The sequence below is a fragment of the Empidonax traillii genome, unplaced genomic scaffold (genome assembly GCF_003031625.1).
Source record: "Empidonax traillii isolate 1590-97213 ecotype Southwest subspecies unplaced genomic scaffold, ASM303162v1 scaffold945:size354297, whole genome shotgun sequence".
NCBI lineage: Eukaryota > Metazoa > Chordata > Aves > Passeriformes > Tyrannidae > Empidonax > Empidonax traillii.
Genome location: NW_020956138.1, coordinates 52766 through 76601, shown reverse-complemented (window position 1 = coordinate 76601; position 23836 = coordinate 52766). Strand labels below are relative to the sequence as shown.

At 41.6% G+C, this 23836-nt stretch overlaps 1 protein-coding gene across 1 annotated transcript; it reads left to right on the top strand.

The window, feature by feature from the left end:
* The first annotated feature begins 728 nt into the window (after positions 1-728).
* Positions 729-22870, top strand: LAS1L (LAS1 like, ribosome biogenesis factor). Its single transcript, XM_027903219.1, has 13 exons — positions 729-920; positions 1560-1685; positions 1848-1917; positions 2254-2335; positions 3359-3544; positions 5378-5424; positions 8981-9090; positions 12481-12566; positions 13491-13706; positions 14876-15011; positions 15565-15944; positions 18388-18529; positions 21704-22870. The coding sequence occupies exons 1-13, from the start codon at positions 847-849 to the stop codon at positions 21792-21794; spliced, it is 1746 nt and encodes a 581-aa protein (XP_027759020.1). The 5' UTR covers positions 729-846; the 3' UTR covers positions 21795-22870.
* The last annotated feature ends 966 nt before the right edge of the window (positions 22871-23836 follow it).

Here is a 23836-nt window from a genome sequence, read left to right as displayed (position 1 = left end):
AATAGCCTCAACCACCCTATCCATCCAGATAATCCTGGCCTCTTCTCTTAGCCAACACCACAGCAAGGCTACAGAAAGTAGAATGGCAAATTGCTGCTAATCTTGTGTGGGATATTCTGGATAAAAAGCCATCTTTGCCCAGTACCTCCCAATCCTGTATTGAACAACCTCATAGCCAAACTGCCCGCCTCTGTCTCCACCTTCCCGTCGCAGGGACCTTCTTCCACAGCCCCCCAAGGCCTGTATCCGGCCGCGCTTCCTCGCATGGCTCCGCTCGCCCTGCTCTCGGACACTCCTCGCCGTCCCTCAGCTCCCCGCAGCTGCACAAGAGGCCAATGCGCCTGTTCCGTGCCCCTTGAGCCGCGGCGGGTCCCTGGACGAGCCCTCACTGCCCTCGGGAAGCGCCAGCAACCCCGTGAGCGGGAGGCGAGAGCGGCGCAGAGGGCGGGAGGGGCGGCAGGGGCGGCAGGGGCGTGAGGGGCGGGAGGCGGGAGCGGCGCAGAGAGCCGGAGGGGCGGGAGGGGCGGGAGGCGGGAGCCAGGCAGAGAGCCGGAGGGGCGGGAGGAGCGGGAGGAGCGGGAGGGGCGTGAGGGGCGTGAGCGGCGCAGAGAGCGGCAGGGGCGGCAGGGGCGGCAGGGGCGGGAGGCGGGAGCAGCGCAGGCGCGAGCGCGGACGGGCGATTCGGCGGGCCTCATGTCGGGCAGCACGTCGGGCCGCTCCGGGCCGGGTTGGCGCCGCGGGCGGCTGGGCTCGGCCCCGGCCCCGGCCCCGGCCCCGGGCCGCAGGCGGCTGAAGCCGCTGCGCACGGTGGTGGCGTGGAGGGGCCGGGCAGAGTGGGACCAGGTGATGGTGGGGCTGTACTGCGGAGACTGCCGGCTGCAGCAGGACGCGCTGGATCGGGTGTCGGCCTGGAAGAGCCGGTAGGGGCCGCGCGGGCGGGGAGTGCGATGCGGACCTCGGGGTTCCAAGTGCCCCCTCTGTCCCCGGAGCGGCCCCTCTGACTTTTTGGCCCCAGGCTGCGCCCGGCGCTCGCAGTCCTGGGCCTGGAGGACGCTGGGGACCCGGGCGGAGCTCTCACAGGAGCAGCTCCGCGGCCGCGGCAGTGTGTGCAGGCCGGGTAGGCGGCCCAATCTTGCAGGGCGTCTTCGTTGCCGGAGGCTCCGGGCGTATAGCTCCTGTCAGGCGCACGGTGACCCCGTGGAGAGCAGGGGACGCAGAAGACCTACGTGCTGGTTTCTCGAGGCAGTGAGCGTACAAGGCCCCCAAACCTTATTCTGTGTTGCCTCTGCCGCATCCATACGGAAGACCTGCCTAAATAAGGCGTCTTCTCTATGTGCGCAGCATATCAGTAAGTCCTTATTTAACAAGTGCTTAGGAGTAGCCATGTAATCACTGTTCCAAATAGAAGCCTTCTGGAAAGAGTCTTTGATGCTACCTCTACATACTGTTTCTCAGGCTGTTATGTACCACAGAGTACAAAAACTAGCCAGAAAGCTACCTCTTTTGCAGGGTGACTGTATTTGTGTGAGACTGCTCACCTGGTTTTCCTTTATCTCCAGATATGGTCAAAAAATGCCTCTTGCAGTGGATTGCACTGCAGAACTGATTCGGTGCAAGGTCCTGGATTCATCTGGCAGATTGAAGTCACACGAGCTCATCCTCTCTTACGGGCTGGCACTTGTAAGGTAAGGGCTCTGAAGGCCTGTGTGCTTTGTGACAAAGTCCTGGGCAGATGTCCTCATTCAACTAAGTTCACTTTGTATCTCTGGGATGACAGCATGTGGGGAATTTGGGATTCCAAGTTTCTCTACAGCTTTTGATAGTAATTTTCTGTAACATGCGTGCAGGTTTGTCAACTTGATCACAGAAAGGAAACAGAAGATGGCCAGCATTCCTCTGAGACAATTGGCCAGAGAGGTAAATATTTAATAAGAGTTGCTTGATAATTTATATCTACACAGAAAGCACATGCATTGTCTATTAACAACACTGGGTGGAGGGATTTGTGGGGTCTCATTCTTTTGTAACCAAAATAATGGATATAGATGCCAGTTCTTTCCAACTGCAAAGTTTTAAGAGGCTTGCTGCAACTGTATCTAAGTATTTGTTCTTTAAAGTCAGATTAGGACTAAAAAAAGCTGATGATCATTAAAACTTTTTGAATCACATATGGTCAAAGCCTTGATTTACATGCCTATAGTCCCCATCGATGCAGTGAAAATGTGGGGTGACATCTGCTGGCTATTCTTCTAGGTGGATATCCCCATCTGGGTGGTGGACCTGCGTCACGAGCTGACCCATGGGAAGCTGCCACGGCTGGCCCTATGCCGCAAGGGTGAGTGCTGCCGGGGGAGTGGCACTGGCAGGGGTGGAAAAACCAGTGCCGTAGGCCCTAAGGGGAGTATCCCTCCCTCCAGAGTGGGGGTCTGCAGGGCATGCAGCGGGCTTGTCAGACACAGGGAGGGTTTGCCACTGCCCTGTGGGGGTAGCTGAGCAGTGTCTGTTGGCTCCAAGCTGTAGTCTATCACAGGGAAGATGTTCAGAGGCTTCCCCCTCCCCCTGATAAAAAGACTGGAAAAAATAGTTTGGTACTCTGACTTTTTTACAGCACAGGAAGTTAATCTTGGGGAAATAGGTAAAAACTTTTCCTGATGAATTAGAGGTAACCTAAGACTCTTAAAAAAATCTCATTTAGGGAGAAAAGCAGTATGTACTGCAAACCTGAATGAATGACTAGCTCATGGCATTTGGGAATTTTGGGTTAAGCACTGATGAATCAGTTAAATAACTTTCAACAGGGTCCTTAGATTGAGTTGGGTACAGAAACTGTAATGGAAGTAAAGGCATTTTCTTTCTATCTAATGTATGCCTAGTGTGCTCTCTGCATAAAAAAATAGTTGTTATAGTTGTAGACACTATGTTGACCACGGTGATACTGAAGTATTGGTTCATTTTCTCATTAGAATGACACTGCTAGGACTTAGTTTCTGCTTAAATTTGATGTAGCTTGAACTAGGTGCAGCACTGTAGCAGTGTCCAGTCTTTTTTGTTGCCAAAAAGACAATGGATGTTACCAGGCCTGTGATACTGGATTGTGGGAGATTTTTGTGGTTCCTTTTTGAGGGGAGGGAGATTGGTTTCATGTCAGGGTTTTTTTGGTGTGGTTTTTTTGTTTGTTTGTTTGTTGTTTTTTTTTACTTGTTTACATTTTCATTAAAGGAGTTTTATGTATTTCTGGGTTCATAACTGGCTAAAAGCATTTCTTTTCATAATACAAGTTAGTAATATGCCACCGATATTATTTTTTTTTCAGTAATGAGTCTTCACTGAGAAGATAATGTTTTCTGTTCTCCTTTAGGTTGTGATGTTGTGCTGGACTGGCTACGAAAGACATATTGGAGCCGTCAACTGGGCAATAACTTGTGTGAAGGAAGTGAGAATGAGGTTGAGGAAGAGGAGGAAGCAAACACAGAGTTGGGCAATGATGCATGGGAGATTGAAACCCCGCAGCATGAGACCTGTCAGAAACACAAGGAATTCCACGGTAGATGTCCCTATTATAACGATGGCAGATAAAAGGATTAGATGTGCTAGTTTAAACATGTCATATTCTAGAACAAAGATTTAGCTTCAGCTCAGGTTTTAGAATTCCTCTGCACCTTGCTGGATACTTGGGGTTGACTGACTGGTTTGGTATTAGCTCACCAAATTTGTAACATAAAATCCTTTACTTCTATCAAATATGCAGTATCATAATCAGTAGCGACTGCTATACTGGGATGAAAGCATTGTAAAAATTAGTTGTAGCGTTTTGATAGGCACAGTTTTGGTCTTGAGACCATTACTGACAAAGAAAGTTATAGTCCTTTTATAGCTCTCAAAACTTTGTAGATTCTAACTTGAGAGAGAGCAAGATAAAAGCAATTTAGCTGTTTTCAAAATACTTTACATGTGGACAGAAAAATCACTAACTGCTGATAGTATTAAAAAAAAATCACAGGTAACTCAACCTGGGCGTAATCTGAGATACTATATGCCGAAAAATGGGAAATCTCTGGTAAACTGTTCCAGTGGTTACTTTTTCATCACCAGAAGTCTTTGAACCCAAAATAAAGGACTTTTCTCAAAGTGGATTTCTAGTTTGAATGACTAAGTGGAGGAAATGAGAGTTCAGATAAGATGTCTGGTCTGCAAGTTTTAGGCGTATGAAGTATCAAACAGTACCTCAAACAGTAAAACAAATTAGTCATATTTTTTTCTGACAAAATATGGCAGGCTTATGGGGAGTAACTTGCCCAACCCATTACAGCAGCCCAGACCAAGGCCCAGAGAGTACAAAAATGCTGATTGATGCTAATTGCTCCCTAGAAGGTCACACTATGTGACTAGTGATTTTTCAGGCTTTAGGACCTATGTATTTGTTTCAAGTCTTTCCTGAATTCCTCTCTTACAGACTCTATATACATAGAGTTGCTGTGATCCAGGAAAGTTAGCTAATTTTTGAGTTTAATCCAAACCTAGAGGCGGTACTAAACTTTGGAACAGAGCAGCTCTTAACACTTTTCTTGTTAGAGTGTTTTTCTGGTCTATTGTCTTCATGTTGAATGAGATCCAAGCATGAGCTGTTCCTTCTTCTCTGTGACTACCCTAAAAAAAGAACATCCCGCCGCCAGTTGATGAAGGAGAGATTCACAGAATGATGTAGTAGATTCTGTGAAGTGTATGTCCAGAGTAATGAAATGGGAATGGTATATCAGTTCTACAGTTCAGATGCATTTGAAGTTTTATCTGGCTGATACTGCGTGGGGGACACCCTCTTAGCTGACAACAATGACAATCACCAATAATATGGTGAAATATTTTGGAAGATGTTGCTATTTCAGGTATAGTAAAAGTGGTCCACAGATAAAAGACATTTCATGCAGATGGTAAATTAAAGTTCATTAAAGTCTGATAAGGATGTGGTTGGTTTGTAAATAGCCATAGTGCTGTTGCAATAGATGTAAAATCCAAGTATAAGGAATACAAGTATGCATTAGAGCATAAACTGCATATAGGAACATTTTCTTCCTAAACTGATCTTATTCAAGGATTTTTTTTGAACTGTCTGGATTTATCCAACTTGCCTGTCTTTGACCACTATAAGTGATAAAATACGGAATTTGTAGTTCAACCCCACTTGAGAAAATTTATGTTGCTGGAAAAGTCTGGGAGTTTTGTGAGTCTTTGGTGTGTTGTCTGAATCAGAATTTCTGTGTAATTTGACTGATGCCTCCATTGAGTGTATATTCAGCAAAACTAAGCAGCTTGCTTAGAGACAAAATTCCCTTACATACCTGATGTCTTGTTTAAACTACATATTTATGTTTATTTCTAGAAAAAGTCAGAGATGTTCTGATATCTTACAAGAATGAGCAGTTTCGGGTAAGTTTACTCTGATTATCAGCACTTTCGTTACTTCTCATTTCCTGCTTGGGGCAGTACATCTTCTGTGTTGTCTTGGTTAGTTCCTTGTTCAGATATTACTACTAGTGTTGTCCCACATGGTGTCCCAAAGGAAAGCCTCTCTACAGAAAACAAGCAATTTGAGCTGTGGTAGTTTCTAATGTGAACGCTTTGTTCAGGTTTATAAAGGAGATATGTACTTATTGGAGATCCCAAGTCTTCCATGTCCAAGTGGATAGTGCTCAGTTTGTTTTCATTCATACTAGCCTTTGGAAATTTAGATCTGTCATTCAGAAGTCATTAGTCCATGTTTTCTATCATCCATAGTATATATTTGCAGTGACCCAGTGGCTGAGGTGCTGCAATTCATATTTGTGAATCATGTGCCCCAGAAATCTTTCTTTCCTCAACTTCTTCTTTGTATTTACAGGTTAGTTCTTGAGATGTGGTGAAAGCTGGATTACAGACCCTCTCAGCAGTCTTTGGATATGACCAGTTGTTACTGGGGAGCTGTTCTCACTTTTATTTTGATTAATATCATTAGAGGCTTAAAGAGAAAGAGTGCTAACATTCCAGTGAAGTGTAGACTTAAATCAACAATGAGCGGTAGTGTCAGGAATTTTATTGAAAATGAAGATCCAGTTTTCTTCATTGTCTTGGTTTTGGACTATATAATATGATTTTCCTTTGTTTATCCTTTCTTTTCTGTATTTGTTACTGGCTTATTTTGTATGTTTTGGATTGCATGGTAGAGATGACACATTGAATACGTGCGGTGAGTGACCTCTTAACATACTAACAGAACAGAGGGAAGTACTTCAAATTGAATAGGAAAATGCAACTTCAAAATTTAAAATGATCGTAGTTGAATGGAGGGAAGGAGTGAGTCAATTGCTAAAAAGTAATTGCAAACTTTTGTTTTAAAGTTCACGGGAAGTTCCTTATCCCATTGAAATTGAGCAAATAAAGGGTGATAATTGAGCAAATTGAGCAAATAAAATGCTGATTCCAACAGGATGAAGTTCAACAAGGCCAAGTGCCGGGTCTGCACTTCGGCCACAACAACCCCCTGCAGCGCTACAGGCCGGGCACAGAGTGGCTGGAGAGCAGCCAGGCAGAAAGGGACCTGGGGGTGCTGATCGACAGGAGGCTGAACATGAGCCAGCAGTGTGCCCAGGTGGCCAAGAAGGCCAATGGCATCCTGGCCTGCACCAAGAACAGTGTGGCCAGCAGGAGCAGGGCAGTGATCCTTCCCCTGTACTCAGCTCTGGTGAGGCCACACCTTGAGTATTGTGGTCAGTTCTGGGCCCCTCAGTTCAGGAAGGATATTGAGGGGCTGGAGCGGGTCCAGAGAAGAGCAACGAGGCTGGTGAAGGGACTTGAGCACAAGTCCTATGAGGAGAGGCTGAGGGAGCTGGGGTTGTTTAGTCTGGAGAAGAGGAGGCTCAGGGGTGGCCTCATCTCTCTACAACTACCTTAGAGGAGGTTGTAGCCAGGTGGGGGTCGGTCTCTTCTCCCAGGCAATCAGCAGCAGGACAAGAGGGCACGGGCTTAAGCTCTGTCAGGGGAGGTTTAGGTTGGATATTAAAAAGAAGTTCTTTACAGAGAGAGTGATCAGGCATTGGAATGGCCTGCCCAGAGAGGTGGTGGATTCACCATCCCTGGAGGTTTTTAAGACGAGGCTGGATGTGGCACTGAGTGCCGTGATCTAGTAATCACAGTGGGGTTGGATCAAGGGTTGCACTTGATGATCTCGAAGATCTCTTCCAACCCCGTTAATTCTATGATTCTATGTTAGATGCCTCAATTTAATTGAATGCTGCACACAGTGCTTATAAAACCTGTCTGTTCACCCTGCAAGGCTGCCTTTCTTGTCGAATGATTGCAAGTGCTGCACTTCTAAGTCTGTCAGCTGTCACATAGTACTGTGAAATTGTGAAAAACAAATGCTCTGTAGGTACATATGTTGTCAATATAGCCTCTTTTAATATGCAGGTTTTGCTACTCTGAGGTTCACTGAGTAAGGGTGGGCAAAGGGTTTGCCAAGATCTGTCTACATCGAGTGTTAACCCTTATGGCTGATACCTGCAAGTGCTTAACTGAAGTTTATCCTTAATAAAAAAATACTATTTTTATGTATTAATAACTGTTTTCAGTCATTTTAAGAGATGTAAATTGGTCCTTTGTTGGCCTCTGGAACTCTGTTCTGTACAACAGTAGACCTCTAATTTAAAACTGATTATGGCTGTTAAAATCGTAGAAATGGATTGAAAAAAGTGACATGGGCTTTTTCTTTTGCCCTTTAATGTTCAGATGATTTGGTGCATCCAAATAATTTCTTAACCATGACAGCAACTGAATGTTCCAAAGATCGAGTAAATACTACTTGAAACTTTTCTAGGTCAGTGTTTAAAAAATCGCCTCGCATTTGCATAGAAAGAGTGGTACAGTATCTTTGCTGGTTTCCCTGTATAAATGTATAGTGTGTCTGTAATCTTTTTCATGTAAGAAGGAGAATTACTTATACCTAAGTCATCTTTATAGCAGTGTAATTGTAGAGTCTCTGATTCAGATACTTCTCCAGCTATTTTATTTGCTACTTTTAAACTTAAAAGCATGTATAATTCTGTAGGGTGTAAACTAGGCTAAAATATTGTTCTGTCACAGGGGCTGTGTACTTTATTGTCTGATTGTTCATATGGGTGGGTTAGAGGTTCTTTAGTCACTTTAGGTCATGTCTTTATATTTGATTTATCATCTAAAGTATCTTTTGCATTTAGTGGTAACTTTGCATATATGGAAAAGCTAATCACAGTCCTGGAAATGACACCTTGGTTTTTCAGTCTCATTTTACATTTCATTCCTGTTTGGCAGGAAAAATAATTTCTTCTTTTCTCTCAGTAGTTATTCCTTTACAGGAAAGAATTGGCTAGATACTTGTTGGTGATGTAATGGGGTTTATGCCAATATTTTGTAGAAGGTCTTGATGGTAGAACTGCTCCTTGGGTAGCTTGAGAGCGTAAGTAGAAGGCAGGTCTTACCTTGCTGAGCAGACTCAGACAAGATATGTATCAAATGAAGAAACCACTAACTTTCAAGTACTGACCTTATATATTCCCTCTTTCATTCTTGGTGCAATCTGGCTTTTATTTTGATCTACTGTGTGTATAATGTGACTGGCAAAACCTTGTCCTGAGTAGTCAACTAAATCCCCATGTCACATGCTGAGTTAATGATTCAAAATGGGCCTGTCCTGGTTTGTGCTGAAGTCAGGTAGAGCAAGATTTAGAACCAGCATGAGGATGCCAGTTCTGTGACTCCTTGATGCTCCTGTCTTTTTAATTCAGGCCTTTTTCAAGTACGACATGGCTTATATTAATTTTTGCTATAAGCCTAGGAAGAGGAGCTTTTGTGAATTTTTTTGAGTGCTGTTGATGAAGTACATATGGCTGTGCATTTTCCCTTCAGAGCAACATCTTTATGTTTGCCATTGGGGCATATTTTCTATTAATGCTTGATTTTTTCCTTCACTCAGGTTATGCAGACTATGCAGTCTGCTTCAAAGTCTCGAGAATTGTGGTCTGATTCCTCTTCAGAAATGGATTGGATTTTGGCTCAGATCAAAGACCTGATGCAGGAAAACAGGTACATCTCTAATAAATAACTGAGGTGAAAGATACGGTACCTGTAGCCCTGTTCCAGATGGTCTCCAAGATGTCCCAGACTTAGCTGTGCTGGCCCCAAGGCATATCAGCATATTCAGTGTCTTCAGAAGCTTTCCCAACAACTTTGTACAGACTTCGATTTCACAGTAACTTTTAGAATTCTTCAAAATTGCAGGACAGTACTTGGCATTTTCTTTATTTTCTATCTTTCTATGACTACAGACCCTCTAGGATGCAGTGTGTTGAGACTTCATTATCACCATGCCAATTTGCATGAAGATCTTGAACCACTTTGGGAATTCTGATCAGTGTAACTGTAGGGAGGAGAAAGTATCATGTTAGAGATAAAAGCTGTAGCTCCTGATGTTTTGAATATAAATATATATGCCCTACCAGCTGCTGATTAGTTCAAGAGGTTATCAGATGTTGTGCCAGAATAAAAGCCTGGACTGCCCATCAGTTGCTGAGCATGGAAGCATGAAGGCATGGAGATTCTGTAATGAGAAGCAGAACTTGCTAAACATGGGGCTTCTGCATCACTTCAACTGTCTCTAAATAACTGGACAGTACAGGTAGAAGAAAGCTATTACACCTGCCTGTTACATCGGCTCTTGCTGTTTGTCCCATGCAGCTGCACAAAGTATATTGAACCCCAATTAGGTGAATGTCCAGAGGAGATGCTGCTTCAAAAATTAAAACAGTTTAAAAACTTTGTCATCTATCTGTGAAAATTCTAGAACTAGGTGGCACATCTCATTTCAAACCTTCACTGTCAGTTTTCTGAGAGCTTTATTTGGAATTCCAGCCAGTCACTTAGGTAAGGGTATAAAACTCAAATGCCAGATGTGGCCTAAAGAAACTGCAAAGATGGGGCAAGAAAAACAACATCACCAGACCTTTTGTTTGAACAAAAAATTCTGATGATATATCACCTCTAAAATAATCTGTCATTTCTTAAGCATTAGTTATCAAAGCAGTAATGCTTTAATAAGAACTTGGTCTTCACTGTATTGTGCTACATTGAATAAGGTTTTTTTGGTAGCTTCCTTAAGCACAGGCTTCAAATGAGACAAAACAGGGTGGACAAAGCTGTTTTCTGTGACTGTAAAAATGTATTTTTTTCCTGTCTTGTGGGTTTTGTTTCTGTTAGCTGCTTCATGGTTCCCTGAGTGAGTCCTGATGATCAGGCAACTTCATTAAAATAGCTGCTTTGATATGTGGGGAAATCTTTCACTTAGAGCCACCAAGGATGACTCACAGCTCACGACCTGCAAAACTAGCAAGGGCCAAACCCTTCAGTAGTGATGCTGCTGCAGAGAGATTTTACAATTGCATTTAACAGCCTTGTGTGTTCACTGTTCAGAGAGAAATTTTGGCAGGAGTGTTTGTGTTTATATGTGTGCACAAGCATGTGTGTGTGTATTATTTCCAGTAAGTACTCATTCCACAAGTCCAGGCTTTGGGAAACTTTGCATGTTTCTACATCAGAACAGCTTTGACAGGAAGTTTCTTGCCTTAGTTCTTTTACTTTACAGGCTCTCCCTTCAGTGTTGCTCCTTTGAGTGGCCTTAGCTCAGAAAGCCCCAGAAACTGGGTGTCAGGTTATATACAGCTAGTTTGGTACTTTACTGTGTTTTGTGAACACAGAGGTCTGTAACTGTTTATTCCTTCAATCACATGGAGGCTTCCCAGTTCTTTGTGCTTCTCCAGTGGTCTCTGTGAGAATCTAGTTTCCTGAAGGACTGACTTTCCTGAAGTACTTCCCATCTCCAAGCTGAAGGCAGGGTTGTTCCTGCAGTCTCCTATGTGTTTTTGAAGATGCATAAAGGTGTTTAAAGGACTCAGCTTCTTGCTTTCCTTGAAGAGAAAAATTTTGGTTCTTCACTCATAGAAAATAGACCACATGAGAGGGAGGGAGGAGGGCTGGGGTGGATGGAATGCATTGACAGATTGTGACTTCATTAGGTTTGGAAACTTGTGTTATGAGCTTACACATTATATTTTAATATATCAAGTGGCCTATGAAAGTGCTTTTTTAATTTAGAATGACTGTGTAATGAAATAAAGCCTTTCATTCATCAACATAGCCTGCAATTTGGATTGTGCAGAGGGCAGAAAATTCTTTTACACCTGAAGGAAAATGAGCTAGTGTCAAAGGGTACTCTGCTGCCTACTTCTGAGAACTGCCCAAGTGGACCTTGTGATGACCAGATGATTTTAAATGGTTCTCTACTGAAGTTGCTATCTACCAGGAGATGTCCTTAATAGTTTGTGGTGATTGCTCATGCATGTAGGATTAATGGTAATGATACTGAAACAGTTTCCAGAGAGGAGAAGGGTTACACTGGATTTTGTTTTTAGAAACAAATTACATTCTACCACTTGCTTTCTGGTCTCTCATCACATCATCTACTTACGACAAAGTGATCTAGCATGTATGTGTGTGTTGTTTCTATAACTGAGCTCTTCAGCTGCTGTTTGTATTTATAAAAATGCAGCATTGTATCTAAGTCACATCTGGATGTTTAGAGTTAGAAGTCGCTCCTATTGCAGAAGACAAATTTTCTCATCCGTTATCAAAATATGCCGTGTTTGGCATGGGTGTACCATTCCAAATCTTTGCATGGATGTAGAAGCTCATGGATAGAAGTTTGAACAGAAGAATTCGAGAGAATCATACTGCATATTGGGGTAGTTGTGGAAATTTTACTTCTGTCCTTTTTGCTGTATCTTATTTTCAAGATTTGGTGTAGCCTACCAGTGTTGGTACCCTCAGACTTCACTTTCATTAAGCCATCCTAATAGGAGGTGGAGTGATCCTGGATCATTCAGTGCCGTCAGACTAACTGAAGTTTGCAGGATAGTTATAAGAGCAGGAGACATCCAAAAAAGCTGCAGGGAAGAACAGTTGTGACCTTACTGCAGCTTATCTGCTGAACAGCTGTGTGCACTGTAAGGTGTGACTTGTGCCAGCAAGTCAAGAGGGTTGGCTTTCCCCCTGAGATTTGGCATAGTGCTGTCAGAGGTTCTCAGATCTTGGCTGGCCAGCTAGCAGCAGAGTTGGATTATACCCCATACGTATTTCAGTATAAGTGTTCCTGTGCTTTTGAAATACCAGGGTATTTGTAACTCAGAAATGTTTCCTTCATAGTTCCGGTTCTGTTCCTGATTGTACAACTGCACATTTCTTCCAAGTCGAATAGGATATATCCAACCCAAAACTGGCATATGATTTTAGTGCCCTGCAAAATTTTCTATTCCCTCCTAATTGTTCCAGGTATTTGGCTCTCAAACTTGTTTTCAGAAGTGGTGCAAGCCATATTTTGACTTGTAAAAGAGTGTCATTAATAAGTCTCCCTGATTGCTCTAGGGAATCAGTGGCTGAAGCTCTTCTCAGTGATGGCTTTCTCATCCCAAAGATGGATTGTCTGAAGGTGCTAAATATCAAGTATGAAGGTTAGTGTTTTGGGCACCACCCAAGTAAGAAGTGCACAGTTCGTGTTCTGACCGAGTCTGTTCTTTTTTACCCATTATATTGAAATCTGTAATTCTCTGCATATTTTTCGTACATCTAGGTCCTCAAGCATCTTTTGACCTGTTCTCCACAGACCTTTAGGTCCATGCTTAGCTAATGCTTTTGCATAAATCTCTTAGTATGGAAGGATAGCTCTTCAGCTCTGAATGCCCAGCCAAAATATCTTTCAAAGCCTGCATCTCTACCCTTTTATGCAGTAGTTGCTGATTTCATGAACTCCCTGTAATTTCTTTTCTACATTGAAAATTTTAAGCAAATCAAAATGGATGGGGTTTTTTGAGCCTCATTCACCAGTTGCATCTTAGTTTCAAGCTGCTGCCCATATGTGCGGAGTTGCATGGATTTTCTGTAAGAGAATTAGATACCTATAGGCAGTGAAAATTAATGCATTCCCTATTTCATAGCCAAAGAACTTTCCAAGAAAGATTCTCAAATTTCAGCGACTATATTATAGTAGTAAATATTTAGGAGCTTTTTTATTCTATGTTCCTTTACTCAATGTATCTTCTCTGCAGTATATTTTTAAACAGAATAGGATTAATTATGTGTGAAATAAGCTAAAACAAAAAAGGAACTAGCAAAGCAGGTAGATTTTCCTGTGCTAATAATTTCGTTGTGCTAATGATCAATTTGTTGCTTATTTCACTTCTCTAGATAAGAAAAATGATAGTTTTAGGTTCAGTGAGGATCCCAAAAATACACTGGAACCAATGATCTTAGAACAGACCACTTCAGTTTGGTGCAAGTGTCACACCCCCGTTTCACAAAAAATTACAAACCACTAATTTGTGGCTTCTCTGTTCTGTTTTTTTGGTTTGTGTGTTTTTTTTTAATTCTTTTTGCAGCAAATAAAGAGGTATGGCAGTTCAAAATTCCTCAGACCTTTTACTGCTTTTGGCAACCTTTGCTGACAGGCCTCCTTTCACGAAGTTTTACACAGATCCTAATAGAGAAAATGTTTATGGAACTGAAGGAATGTTCTGACTCTTCAGAACTAAGGCATCAGTTCTTGATCAGCTGGATTTCTGAGTTGCTGACTGGCATTGCCAAAGTAAACGCTGGTGAGTGTGTCTGGAATTTCTGTGTTTAAAGAAATGTAAGAGTCTCCTCTGTACTAGTGTGAAAATGGGGAATGGTGGGAACTTTAGACACAAAGTGTAGTAACCTAATTAGTACATTTTATCGTGTGAACATAGAGCTTTTATTGTTGCATTTCTTAGACTTTTCAACCTGCATCTTATGCATTTCATGCATTTCTTAGTAAAAAATTGAAATCGTTATTAATAACTTTGCTGCAGCTTCCTTAAGATAGGAAAAGCCAATCTCTCATATGAAAGATCAGGTTATTTTTTCCGGATATCAGTACTTGTAGACAATAACAGTAGCACATAACAAATAAAAATGTTACATGCAATCTGTTCCCTGTTCCCAATTCTTTCCTCCCTTAACAGAAGCCTGCCTTTACAAGATACTAAATAGTGTTGCTGTCCTTTATTGATCCTATCACAGGACTCCTATGCCTTCTAAACTTACGCAAAAGTAGTAAGTTTTTTTGTTTTCAGTTCCTGATTCCTTAGAGCTGTTAAAATATGCAAACCGTATCTGTTTCATTCCAGAGACAGGCAATGAGGAGCCTTAATTATTCAGTGTCCCAGGTATTCTGTGAACAGGACTTCTATATAGGCCTAGCGTAATCCTTGAGGTTTGCAACTGGTTAATTTTACTGCCTCTTCTGTCCTCTCCTAGTCAGGCTCAGACTGCACAAAGATTTTGCCAGCATCTCAGGTAGTCGTGGGTTAATATTTCGTGCTTTCACTCAGCAATGAGCATGCATCTGTTATGTACCCAGACCCCCAAGTGGTGCTCATTCACAGCTGTTTACTCATTGCAGAGCTGCCTGGAATGGTGCTGGGTCACAGATGCAGTATGCTGCATTTACTTGAGATAATACTGTTCAAACACGTTTTTTGGTTTTCCTGTGTCGGGTGACATGCACAGGGCCATCTTGGAAAGGTCTGCACCTCGCTGTGGTTTGGTCTTGTGGAGCCAACCTGCTTGTCAGTGCACTGTCACATCTCTTATGACAACCTCAATGTGTTTGGTCAGTATATTGAGTTGTGGACGTGGATTGAAATGCCAGCTTATTTGAGGATGTGTTCCTCAGTAAAAATGCAGAGGGGTGAAGGCCATAGTTTTGAGCACCTTGTCGTTTTCATTATCTTCTTTGAAGGGAAGAAAAGACAACAGTGTAACAAACAGGTGTCGGTGAAGGAGCTGTTCCTCCATAAAGTTCCTTTGCAGTGGATAAGACTGACTGACAGTTGCTTGGAAGCTCCCTGCTGGGCAACCCCACATCTTCTTCAGCTGTAAGTTTGATCCTGTGCCCTAGAAAAGGGACAGGAAACAGTGCTCTGTAACAGCTTTGGTTCCCTAATGATGCACTGAGTTATAGCTTCCTTCCTTTCCTTTGCCTCTAGTAGGAATTGTGACATGTGCATATAAAGCTGTGCTTGTTGCTACTCATTTCCTCACTGATTTCACAAAGAGAAGGAAGAGAATTTAAAAGGGTTGCACCTTCAAAATGAAAACAGAGGTTATCTGGGGAGGTACTGAAGAAGCAACCTGGTCAGAGGTGTGACTGCTTATAGAGGTGATACCACCTGTGGTAAATTTGTAACTTTTACACATGAAAACAGCAAAGCAGGAATTCAGTTAGAAGTATCTCAAAGTCCTTAATTTTAATCTCAAAGAGAGAGTATTACAGCATCCATTGATCAGGGAATAATCAGATTTTACCTGTTAGAAGAGCTATATGAGCCAGCTGTCCTGGAGGAAACAAACACTTAAAACCAGAAAAGACTCCAGATGAAGGTTTATCAAGCCTTGTAAGACTTTTCTTTTGCACTTTTTCCTTTCTAGGATCCTCACAATCATGAGACCTCGCTTGTCACGTACTTCTCGGAAGAACCTTCTCTATCTTGCTTCCATTTACACAGAAGGAGGTGCCCCTTTGTCTAGTCCAGGCCTCTCTTCAGACAGCCGTGAACATCCAATTTACACTATAGAGAGCTTACAGTGGAGAGTCAGGCAGGAAAATCAGGTTAAAAATCAAGGGCAGACTGTAGAGAAAGAAGATGATGTGCTGGAGAGAGATGATGATGTAGAGGAAGTGGAGGAGGAGGAAGAAGAGATGGTAGCTGAAACAAATCCTTTTGAAGGACTGGCTCATCCTGGTAACATGGCAGCTGTTGCTGAGAGAAGAGCAGCGCTGCAAGGGTCCGCCTGGCAGATCACTGCAGGTAAAGAGTGACTCTGTAAAACTTGGACAGGCTTCATCACTAGTAAATGTTAATTGAAATGGAAAGACATCTCAGCCTTTTGGGCCTGGCCATAATTGAAGTGTGCTTTGAAATCATCTAAATGCCAAATTACTGAAAAATTTCGTTTTTTCGAGTCTTCCGTTTATGTGCAGGAGTAATTTCTCTTAAGCTCTTAAAGCCCCATGAGTGTCTTTTCCAGGAGCACGTTGTTTACTGTCTCATTGGTTTTTTGGGTTTTTTTTTGTTAGGCTTTTTACAAACTGTTTAAAATTTCAGTGTATCCAACTGATGGGGCAGAATATGTGCCAACTGTAAATGGTAAAGAAAATATGGATGTTTCTTGGACTTGCGTTTGTCAGACTTGTAGGAACAAAAGAAAGGAGCAAAGCCAGATTTTAGAAGGAATTAAGAGTGTATCCAGTGCTTTGTTATCTTTGCTACTGTAGCTGTACTTTCTCATTGGGGTTGGAGGTTTTTGTAGCTTAAGAATTTTGAATGAGTGATTTATGGAGGTATTTGAACACAGAAGGAGGATGTTGGTGGAGAGGAATTGGAGTCAAAATGATACTTACAGGAAGAAAAGCAACCATTAGAAGATAATGAACTCTTGTACCCAGTTCACTGGGAAATTTTCTCAAGTCAAAAAAACCCCAGAGATCTTAGTTAAGCTGATAAGAACAGCTTGTTAGAGCTGGATGTTTTGAAAACAAAAGCAAAATTGTCCTCTGCTTCTGTGACTTCGGTTCAGATCAAGCACAGCTTTTACTGAAGGAACACACCTTGTGTCCTGAACTACCTGACTTTGGTGAAGATTCTGTTTATGAAGTTGTTTTTATAAAACTTAATTTGTTTATATAAACTTTTTTTAATATAAACTTAATATTCCACAAGTAATATCTGTGTAGTTACCATCTTTAAACAATTTGAAACTGTAGCCAGTAGGCATATACCAACCCGTGACATCATGTGGCATATCAACTATTTACTAGGTAGTTTCCCAAAGAAAGGGTTTAACCTGTTTAATATCTATAATGGTAGTTTGCCTTATAGCTGCATTGGATGTTACCACATACTGTTTCTGCCTCTCTTTCAATTGTAAAATTATAACACTTAGAAAGCACTATCCCATGTCAAGATTTTTTTTGTTCTATTAAATGCCCAAGAATGGTATAAAATAAAAGCCAAATAAATATGCTGGTTCTTCTAGGGCAATGCTTGGGGTTTTGAGCAGATACCAGGTATAGAAAATTAACCACTTTCAGTCAAAAAGAAAGAAATGACCAAGTTGCACGTGGTTAACAGGTGTCTTATATAGTCTGTGAAATTACTGCTGGCTTTCTGGTGCGGAGTCCCTTCTCAAAGGTTCTGTCTGCTGGTCTTTGCTGAGCTGCTGGTAAACGTTCCAAAAATTAGTGTTCTGGTATCAAGAAAGCACATGGGCTTAAAAATCTTATTTTGAAAACAATGAGGCATGATAATTTATATCTTTAATTTCTTAGATGTGAAATGAGAATGAAATTTAAAGAGGGATTTCCGTGTTGGGAACTGTCTTTGAAGTTTTGGCCCCACAGTATAAAGAAACAGGTTTACTGATGTTATGTGATCAGTGGTTTTCCATTGCACAATTTCTAGCCCCCACTGGAAGTCAAATTTAGCAAATGTGAAGTCATGGAGAAGAAACAGCTATAGATGCTGTATTTTCAAGACTGTCATATTCTTTTTCTTTTTGCTATCTCATCCCAGCCCACCTGTTTGTCCGGAATTGCTTAACTAGTTATTTAGGCTTCTCCAGCCTTATGCTGTCCTATACTCTTCTACTGCTGTGGCTTCAGTTCTTCTTTAGTCACTACTGGCACTTTAGCTGTGCTGCTGTTCATCTCAGGGAGCTGCTATGGAGCTGATGCTTCGTCTCACCAGAGAAATGAGCTACTGGATGCAAAGATGCTGGTTTGCATGTGTACAAAATGCTGCTTTGTGTATGTACAAATAGCTTTTTCCATTTACAGAATAATGCAGAGCAATTTCTTAAAATTATCATAGGTAAGTGAATGTGTATGTTTCAAACCAAAGTACTCTTAAAAGAGGAAGGTAATGTGAAGGGTTGCTCCAGAATACTGTGGGGTTTCTTTTAATGGACATTGTTTCCCAGTGGCTTGAGTGAGTTGCAGGGAATGTTCCATGACTCCGGGTAAGTCCCTGCTGTTACATACTACAGTGACTGTCTTTGGAAGAGATAGTAAGGTTAGAAATAAAATCAGTTACTATAGTTCAAACTTATTTTTGCAGCATACCTGAGATTGTTCATTTTTGCTGGATGGCTGAGTTGCATGGGGCAATATTTGTGGACTTGGTAGGGGAATCTTGTTTCTGAAAATCTCTCTGGGAAGGTCAGACTCCTTAGTTTTGTACTGTTTTTACCTAGATGAAGTACAATGGAAAGACTTTCCTCTTGGGAAGCTCCCAGGTCAGACAGATGACCCTGATGGTCTCATGTTGGATAATTATTCTATGATGTCGCTGCTTGATCAGCCAGTGAGAGATGAGTGGAAGTCTCTTCATACAAAGTGAGTAATGGTGTCCTGAACCATGAAATGCCTTTATCTCTCTGTGCCTTGTACTATACAATGGGAAAAATTAAGGTTGAGATTTCTTTTTTACTTCTGTTTAAGTAAATAGTTTGACCTATTGTGGTGGTTTTAATCTAGGCCTTCCCTGGTTACCAGTTTGTAACCAAGGAAGGGACAGTGTTCCCAGTATTCCATACGGTTTTTACGTAAATCGTGGTATAAATAAGAAGGGAGGAGAAGCCTTCGTTCTTCTTCTCTTCCGCCGAAGTTCGGTTACAGTGGGTCCCTGCATTGGTCTCGCTTATCTAAGGCTGAGGCTGCAGCATCCACTGACCTGCCACGTGAAACCTTGGGGAGCGCTGGCCGTGTGTGTGTCAATCCTGTTTCTTTCTAAGGGACGTGGTGAGATTTGTTTTACTAGTTATTTTACTGGTTCTCGGGTTTGATTGTGCATATCTACTCGGTGTCCCTTTTTGTTTCCTTTTGTCCCTTTTTTTCCCCTTTCCCTATCCCTTTGGGGGGTGTTTGGATTCCCATTTGCTGTGTACAAAGCATCTTAACTGTAATATACATAAAATATAATTTTTATATAACTAGCTTGATTTTCCGGTTCTTCAGTTTGCATAGTTTTTTTCCTTTGCCCTGGGGGAGGTAGAAAGGGGGGGAAGAGAGGGGCTGCTACTGGGGGGTTGGGTATTTGGCAGGGAGCCAAGTCCGAACCATCACACCTATCTAATATCTCCTACTGTCTTTAATACCCACTAACTGTGCTTCTTTCAAGTAATGTGTGTGTTTGGAAGGACCTTTGCAATGCTGGTGTAAGAGTATAACAGTTTGTTCTTCAGACCGTGCTGAAAACTTTGTGTTGTCTGATGCTTTTAAAGTAAGATACAGTCTGCTGATCCCTTAGAGTAACTAGTCTGGAATGGCAGAATTTTTAAACAAAGCTACTGAGAGCTGGTGGAGAATCTGCCTGGTGGTACACTGGGATGAATAATTTTTATGGAAACGACTGTGGCCTCACAGTTAAAGCATTCAAGACTAAAAGCCTTGTAAGTCACTTAGCTGCCCCCAGTGTCAGTTTTCCTAGACTAGCTGATCTTGTGTAGGAAGGAGGAGTCATTCTGAAATGCACAGTGGTTTCCAGAAGCACTTTGAGGTGCATTAGTGGGAAAGCATGAAGATGAGGTGATAAGGTTGCCCACAGAACACTGTAATACCTGAGGAAAGAATTGGCTGTACATGGGCTGGTGTCATGCTGAGTTTCACATTAGTGAATGCAAACATGTATACCAGGAAAAAGAGATTTCAGCTTCAATCTCCCTTTGTTTTTAAAGATAAACTCAGTCTTGAAAGACAATAATAGCTCATCTCAATTCCTGTTTGACTTCTTTTCTGCTTTTGTTGTTGTTTCTGGAGATTCAAAATATTGGAGAATATGCTTCCTCTATGCTGAAAGTAACAGCCTAGCTATCCACAATGTTTTCCCCTCCTGAAGAAGTAGTTTTTTTGTTCTTTCCTTGCCACTTAACACACTTCCCCCCCAACTGGCCTCTTGGGGAACCCTTTGCACACAGTTTCTCTGCTTTACCATCAGATCTTCCCAAAGATGAGCAAACAGAAAAGCTCAAATCTCAGAGAAGCAAAACCATTCAAAGAGAGCAGAATCCAGCCAAAACTGTATTTAGCCGTCTTTGCAGATAGATATGCTATTGGAAAAAATAGGCCAAAACTAAACGCAGGATTCAAGGTATGGTCTCACCAGTGCTGTGTACAGGGGGACAATCACTGCCCTGCTCCTGCTGGCCACACTATTCCTGATACAGGTCAGGTGCCATTGGCCTTGTGCCCACCTGGGCACCCATAGGCTCATGGTCAGCCTCTCTCACCAGCATGCCCAGGGTCTTTTCCATGGGGCTGCTTTCTGGCCCCTCTGCCCCAGCCTGGAGTGTTCCTGAGTGGTTGTGATTCAGGGGCATGTCCGTGTCTGTCCAGGGAGTCCCTGTCCTAGGAATGACAGCAGGTCTGTATAGTCATGAATGGTGAGGAGTATGCATCAAAACAGAAAAACGCATTAGCAGGCTGAATTCAGGATAGTGTCCAACAGCAAGAAGAAGACATCAGGTCATTATAGTGAGAACTGTGATGTTTCTGTTGTTGGCTTTGTCTGCCAGGCTTCTGGCAGCATTTCATCTGAACAGGAACTATCTAAGAGGTGTTTCGATCTTAAAGGAGAAATTACTAGTTTCTGAGGAGTTCTGAAAAGCAGCCTCTCCTATAGTCAGTTAAGTTGCTGTGTAAATAAAACATCCCAAACATCTCAATCTTTTTTGCAGGATTTTTTTTCTGTCTTCAGAGCTATTTGTTTTTAACGAGACAATTTCCTGAGATGCTTAGATACTTTGGAAAAGCTTACAGTTCCTTCCTCCCTGGCTCCAAAACATTGTGTTTATTGATGGTTTTTCTGGTGTATGCTGTGCATGTGTGTTGTCAAAGTTCATGTTTAGTGTTGCTTAGGCAACCTCTGAAGCTATGAACCTGTCATCCTCAGGCAGATCTTTTGGTTTTGTGATAAGCGTATGTGCTTTTTGTTAGCTCCCAGTGCTCAGTTTTCCCTGACAGCAGGAGCAAATTCGGCAAATAATGACCATTAGGAGCGTTTTCTGAGGTGCAGTTGCTGACATGCTGTTGCTTTAGGGATTGCATTCCTGAAAGTCTCTGTAAATGCACTGATTCCCACAACTTCTTCCTAAAGCCATAGGAATGGGTAGTATTGGTGTGCAGGATAGGCATTGTAACATTTGTAATTTGTGATGACTGTTCTTATGTTAACTGCTTGCTGTATTAGCATTTCACCTGATGAGCTGCAAAGGACAGATGAAGATTCAGATGAAAATTGTTCTCTGGTTATTTCTCCAGTCATGTGTCCCTCAGAACTGTCAGTAGCTGGTAACCTTACTTTTGGTTTGTGCCTTGGTACCTTCAGTGTTTTAGGACCGTTGCCTCTCTTGAACAGACTGATTAAAAACTAAGGACATTCCAGCAGCTAAATGTTCAGAGCTAAAAAATAAAAATGATGTTGTGGAAATAACATGCTATCAAAATTAACTTTGGTGATGTGAGCTTCTAAATCAGCTCAGTTCTTATGTGCTTTATTTCTCTTCCTCATAGCTCTGCAGAATTGAAAATCCATGGGACAGGAGGATTGTTATGGACCCAGAATGACTTCCATAAAATAAAAAGTGGCCTTCAACTTTTCTGAGACAGCATCAGAGTGCTCTATGACTTTCAGTATTGCACAAGTTAAGTGGGATGGAAGAACTAGTAATGGTGGTGGGAAAATAATTTGTTGTTGTTGTGATTTACTGATTTTTACCCTATAAAATCAGTTTTTTATAAAGGTGGTTTAAGTTCCATGTATAGTAACCATTGTCTTGCTTAACTACTACCATGAACCTTTAACTCTAGTTGATGTTTGTGAAATACAGTTAAGAGAACTTTGGAATCCCTCAAGGTCCCTTAATTTTTTCATGGTTAATAAATGCAACTGACTTTGAAGACAAACCTTCCTCCTGGTTCTTGTTTCTCCATTCTCACTCAGGTATTCTAGAAAGTGTCCTCTGGTCCTCATTAGCCAGACTATTGAGCTGATACTGTCCTGTAGGAGTAATTTGCCAGGATAAGATTATGCTACAATTTTTACCTAGCTTGGATTTCACACAGCTTCAGGGATCAATCCTGGCTGTAGCATGGCTGAATGCACCCTGGTGCACAAATACCTTCCAGACGTTTTTGTCACCATTTTTCTCAAGTGATGACCTTGAGGCCATTACTGTCTCCTTTTCAATGAAGTGTTTTGCTTGATGTTATTTTTGTTCACAATTTTGCTAAGGTTCATTACCAATATTGTGGTCTCTGCTGAGAGCTGGTATGATTACTGCAGAAATGGATCTGAGTGAGTGCCCTGTTGAAAAGTTACTGAGAAAAATGGCTTCTGGATAGTTTTTCCTAAATTTTCTTTACCTGTATTACAGGTTCTCAGAACTTGGAGGCTTGTGCAATTACCTGTAAAAAACCCAGGAGTTTAAATATGTATTTATTGCAGGACTCCTCAATAAGACTTTGTTAGAGTGCATCTGCTAGAGGGTAATACAGAGGCTTTCTCAGAGTCAGTCTAATAATTTGATGTCTTAAAAACTAATCAAAAAGAGGAACATGTCAATAGAAAGGGAGAAAGGACAGCTTTAGCAGTACTTTGCATAGGATTGAAATGCATGTTTACAACAGCAAATTCATGGATGCTTTGGGCTGTCAAGTAAAGGCTTAGCTAGATATCCATAATGTATTTCTTTAGTCTTTCTTTTCTCAATTTTTGTTCTTCTGTTCTACTGCAGTTGCTTGTTACCAGATGGCCAAAAGTTATTTAAAATGGAAGATACACTGCACATTTCCTTCTCTAAAAGCAAGCAGTACCAATGCAAAAGGAAACAAACTTCTGGGGGATTTTTCATGTAAGCCTTTCCCCTTTCTCCTTTTAGCCACAGTTACTCAAACTTTAGGAAACTCTGAGTGAAGGGTATTTGTTCTTTTATTACTGCATTTCAAAGAGTATGAAATTACTTAAATTATTGTATTTTGTATTGCAAACAAGCACACAATTCAAAAAGGAATGTGTGGTGCTGGCAAATGCTGTACCATATGTAACTTTTTTCCCCTTTGGTAGAGGTTCCCACCAAGGTCCCCTTGGAGTGTGTCTGCCACTGGGATTTTTCAGTAAATCAGCTAAAAAAAAATACTAAGAAAATTTGGACAGACTCATGCAGCCTTGTTATGAACCTGTAACGGTAAGGTTTTTTTACATAACAGCTTTTTGGAGCTCTTGTCTGAAGAGGGCTGAAAAAACAAAAAAGCTAGAAACATATAATCCAATGGCTCTCAGTTTTATTAAATAAGGAAAATTTTTTTATATATATATATATATATAAACTATAACATCTCATATTATTAAATAATTGTGCAAAACGTTTACACAGAGCAGGGGGGAACAGTTGATAGCCTGTACTTTTAGATTCTTGCAGTTCTTTTAATACATCTTCAGACTTTAAATACCACAGACCAAAATCATCAATATTGTAAAATGACTCTTCAAAGGCTAACCAGACACTGGCATGAGAATAATTAAAGTGATGGTACACTTGTCTTTTTCCACTGGAAATATTGCAGGAAATACAGTTAATGAGGGCTCTGTCACACAAACAGGCTGTGGGTACGTAAGAGGAGTATTAAAGCTGAACACTTGCCATA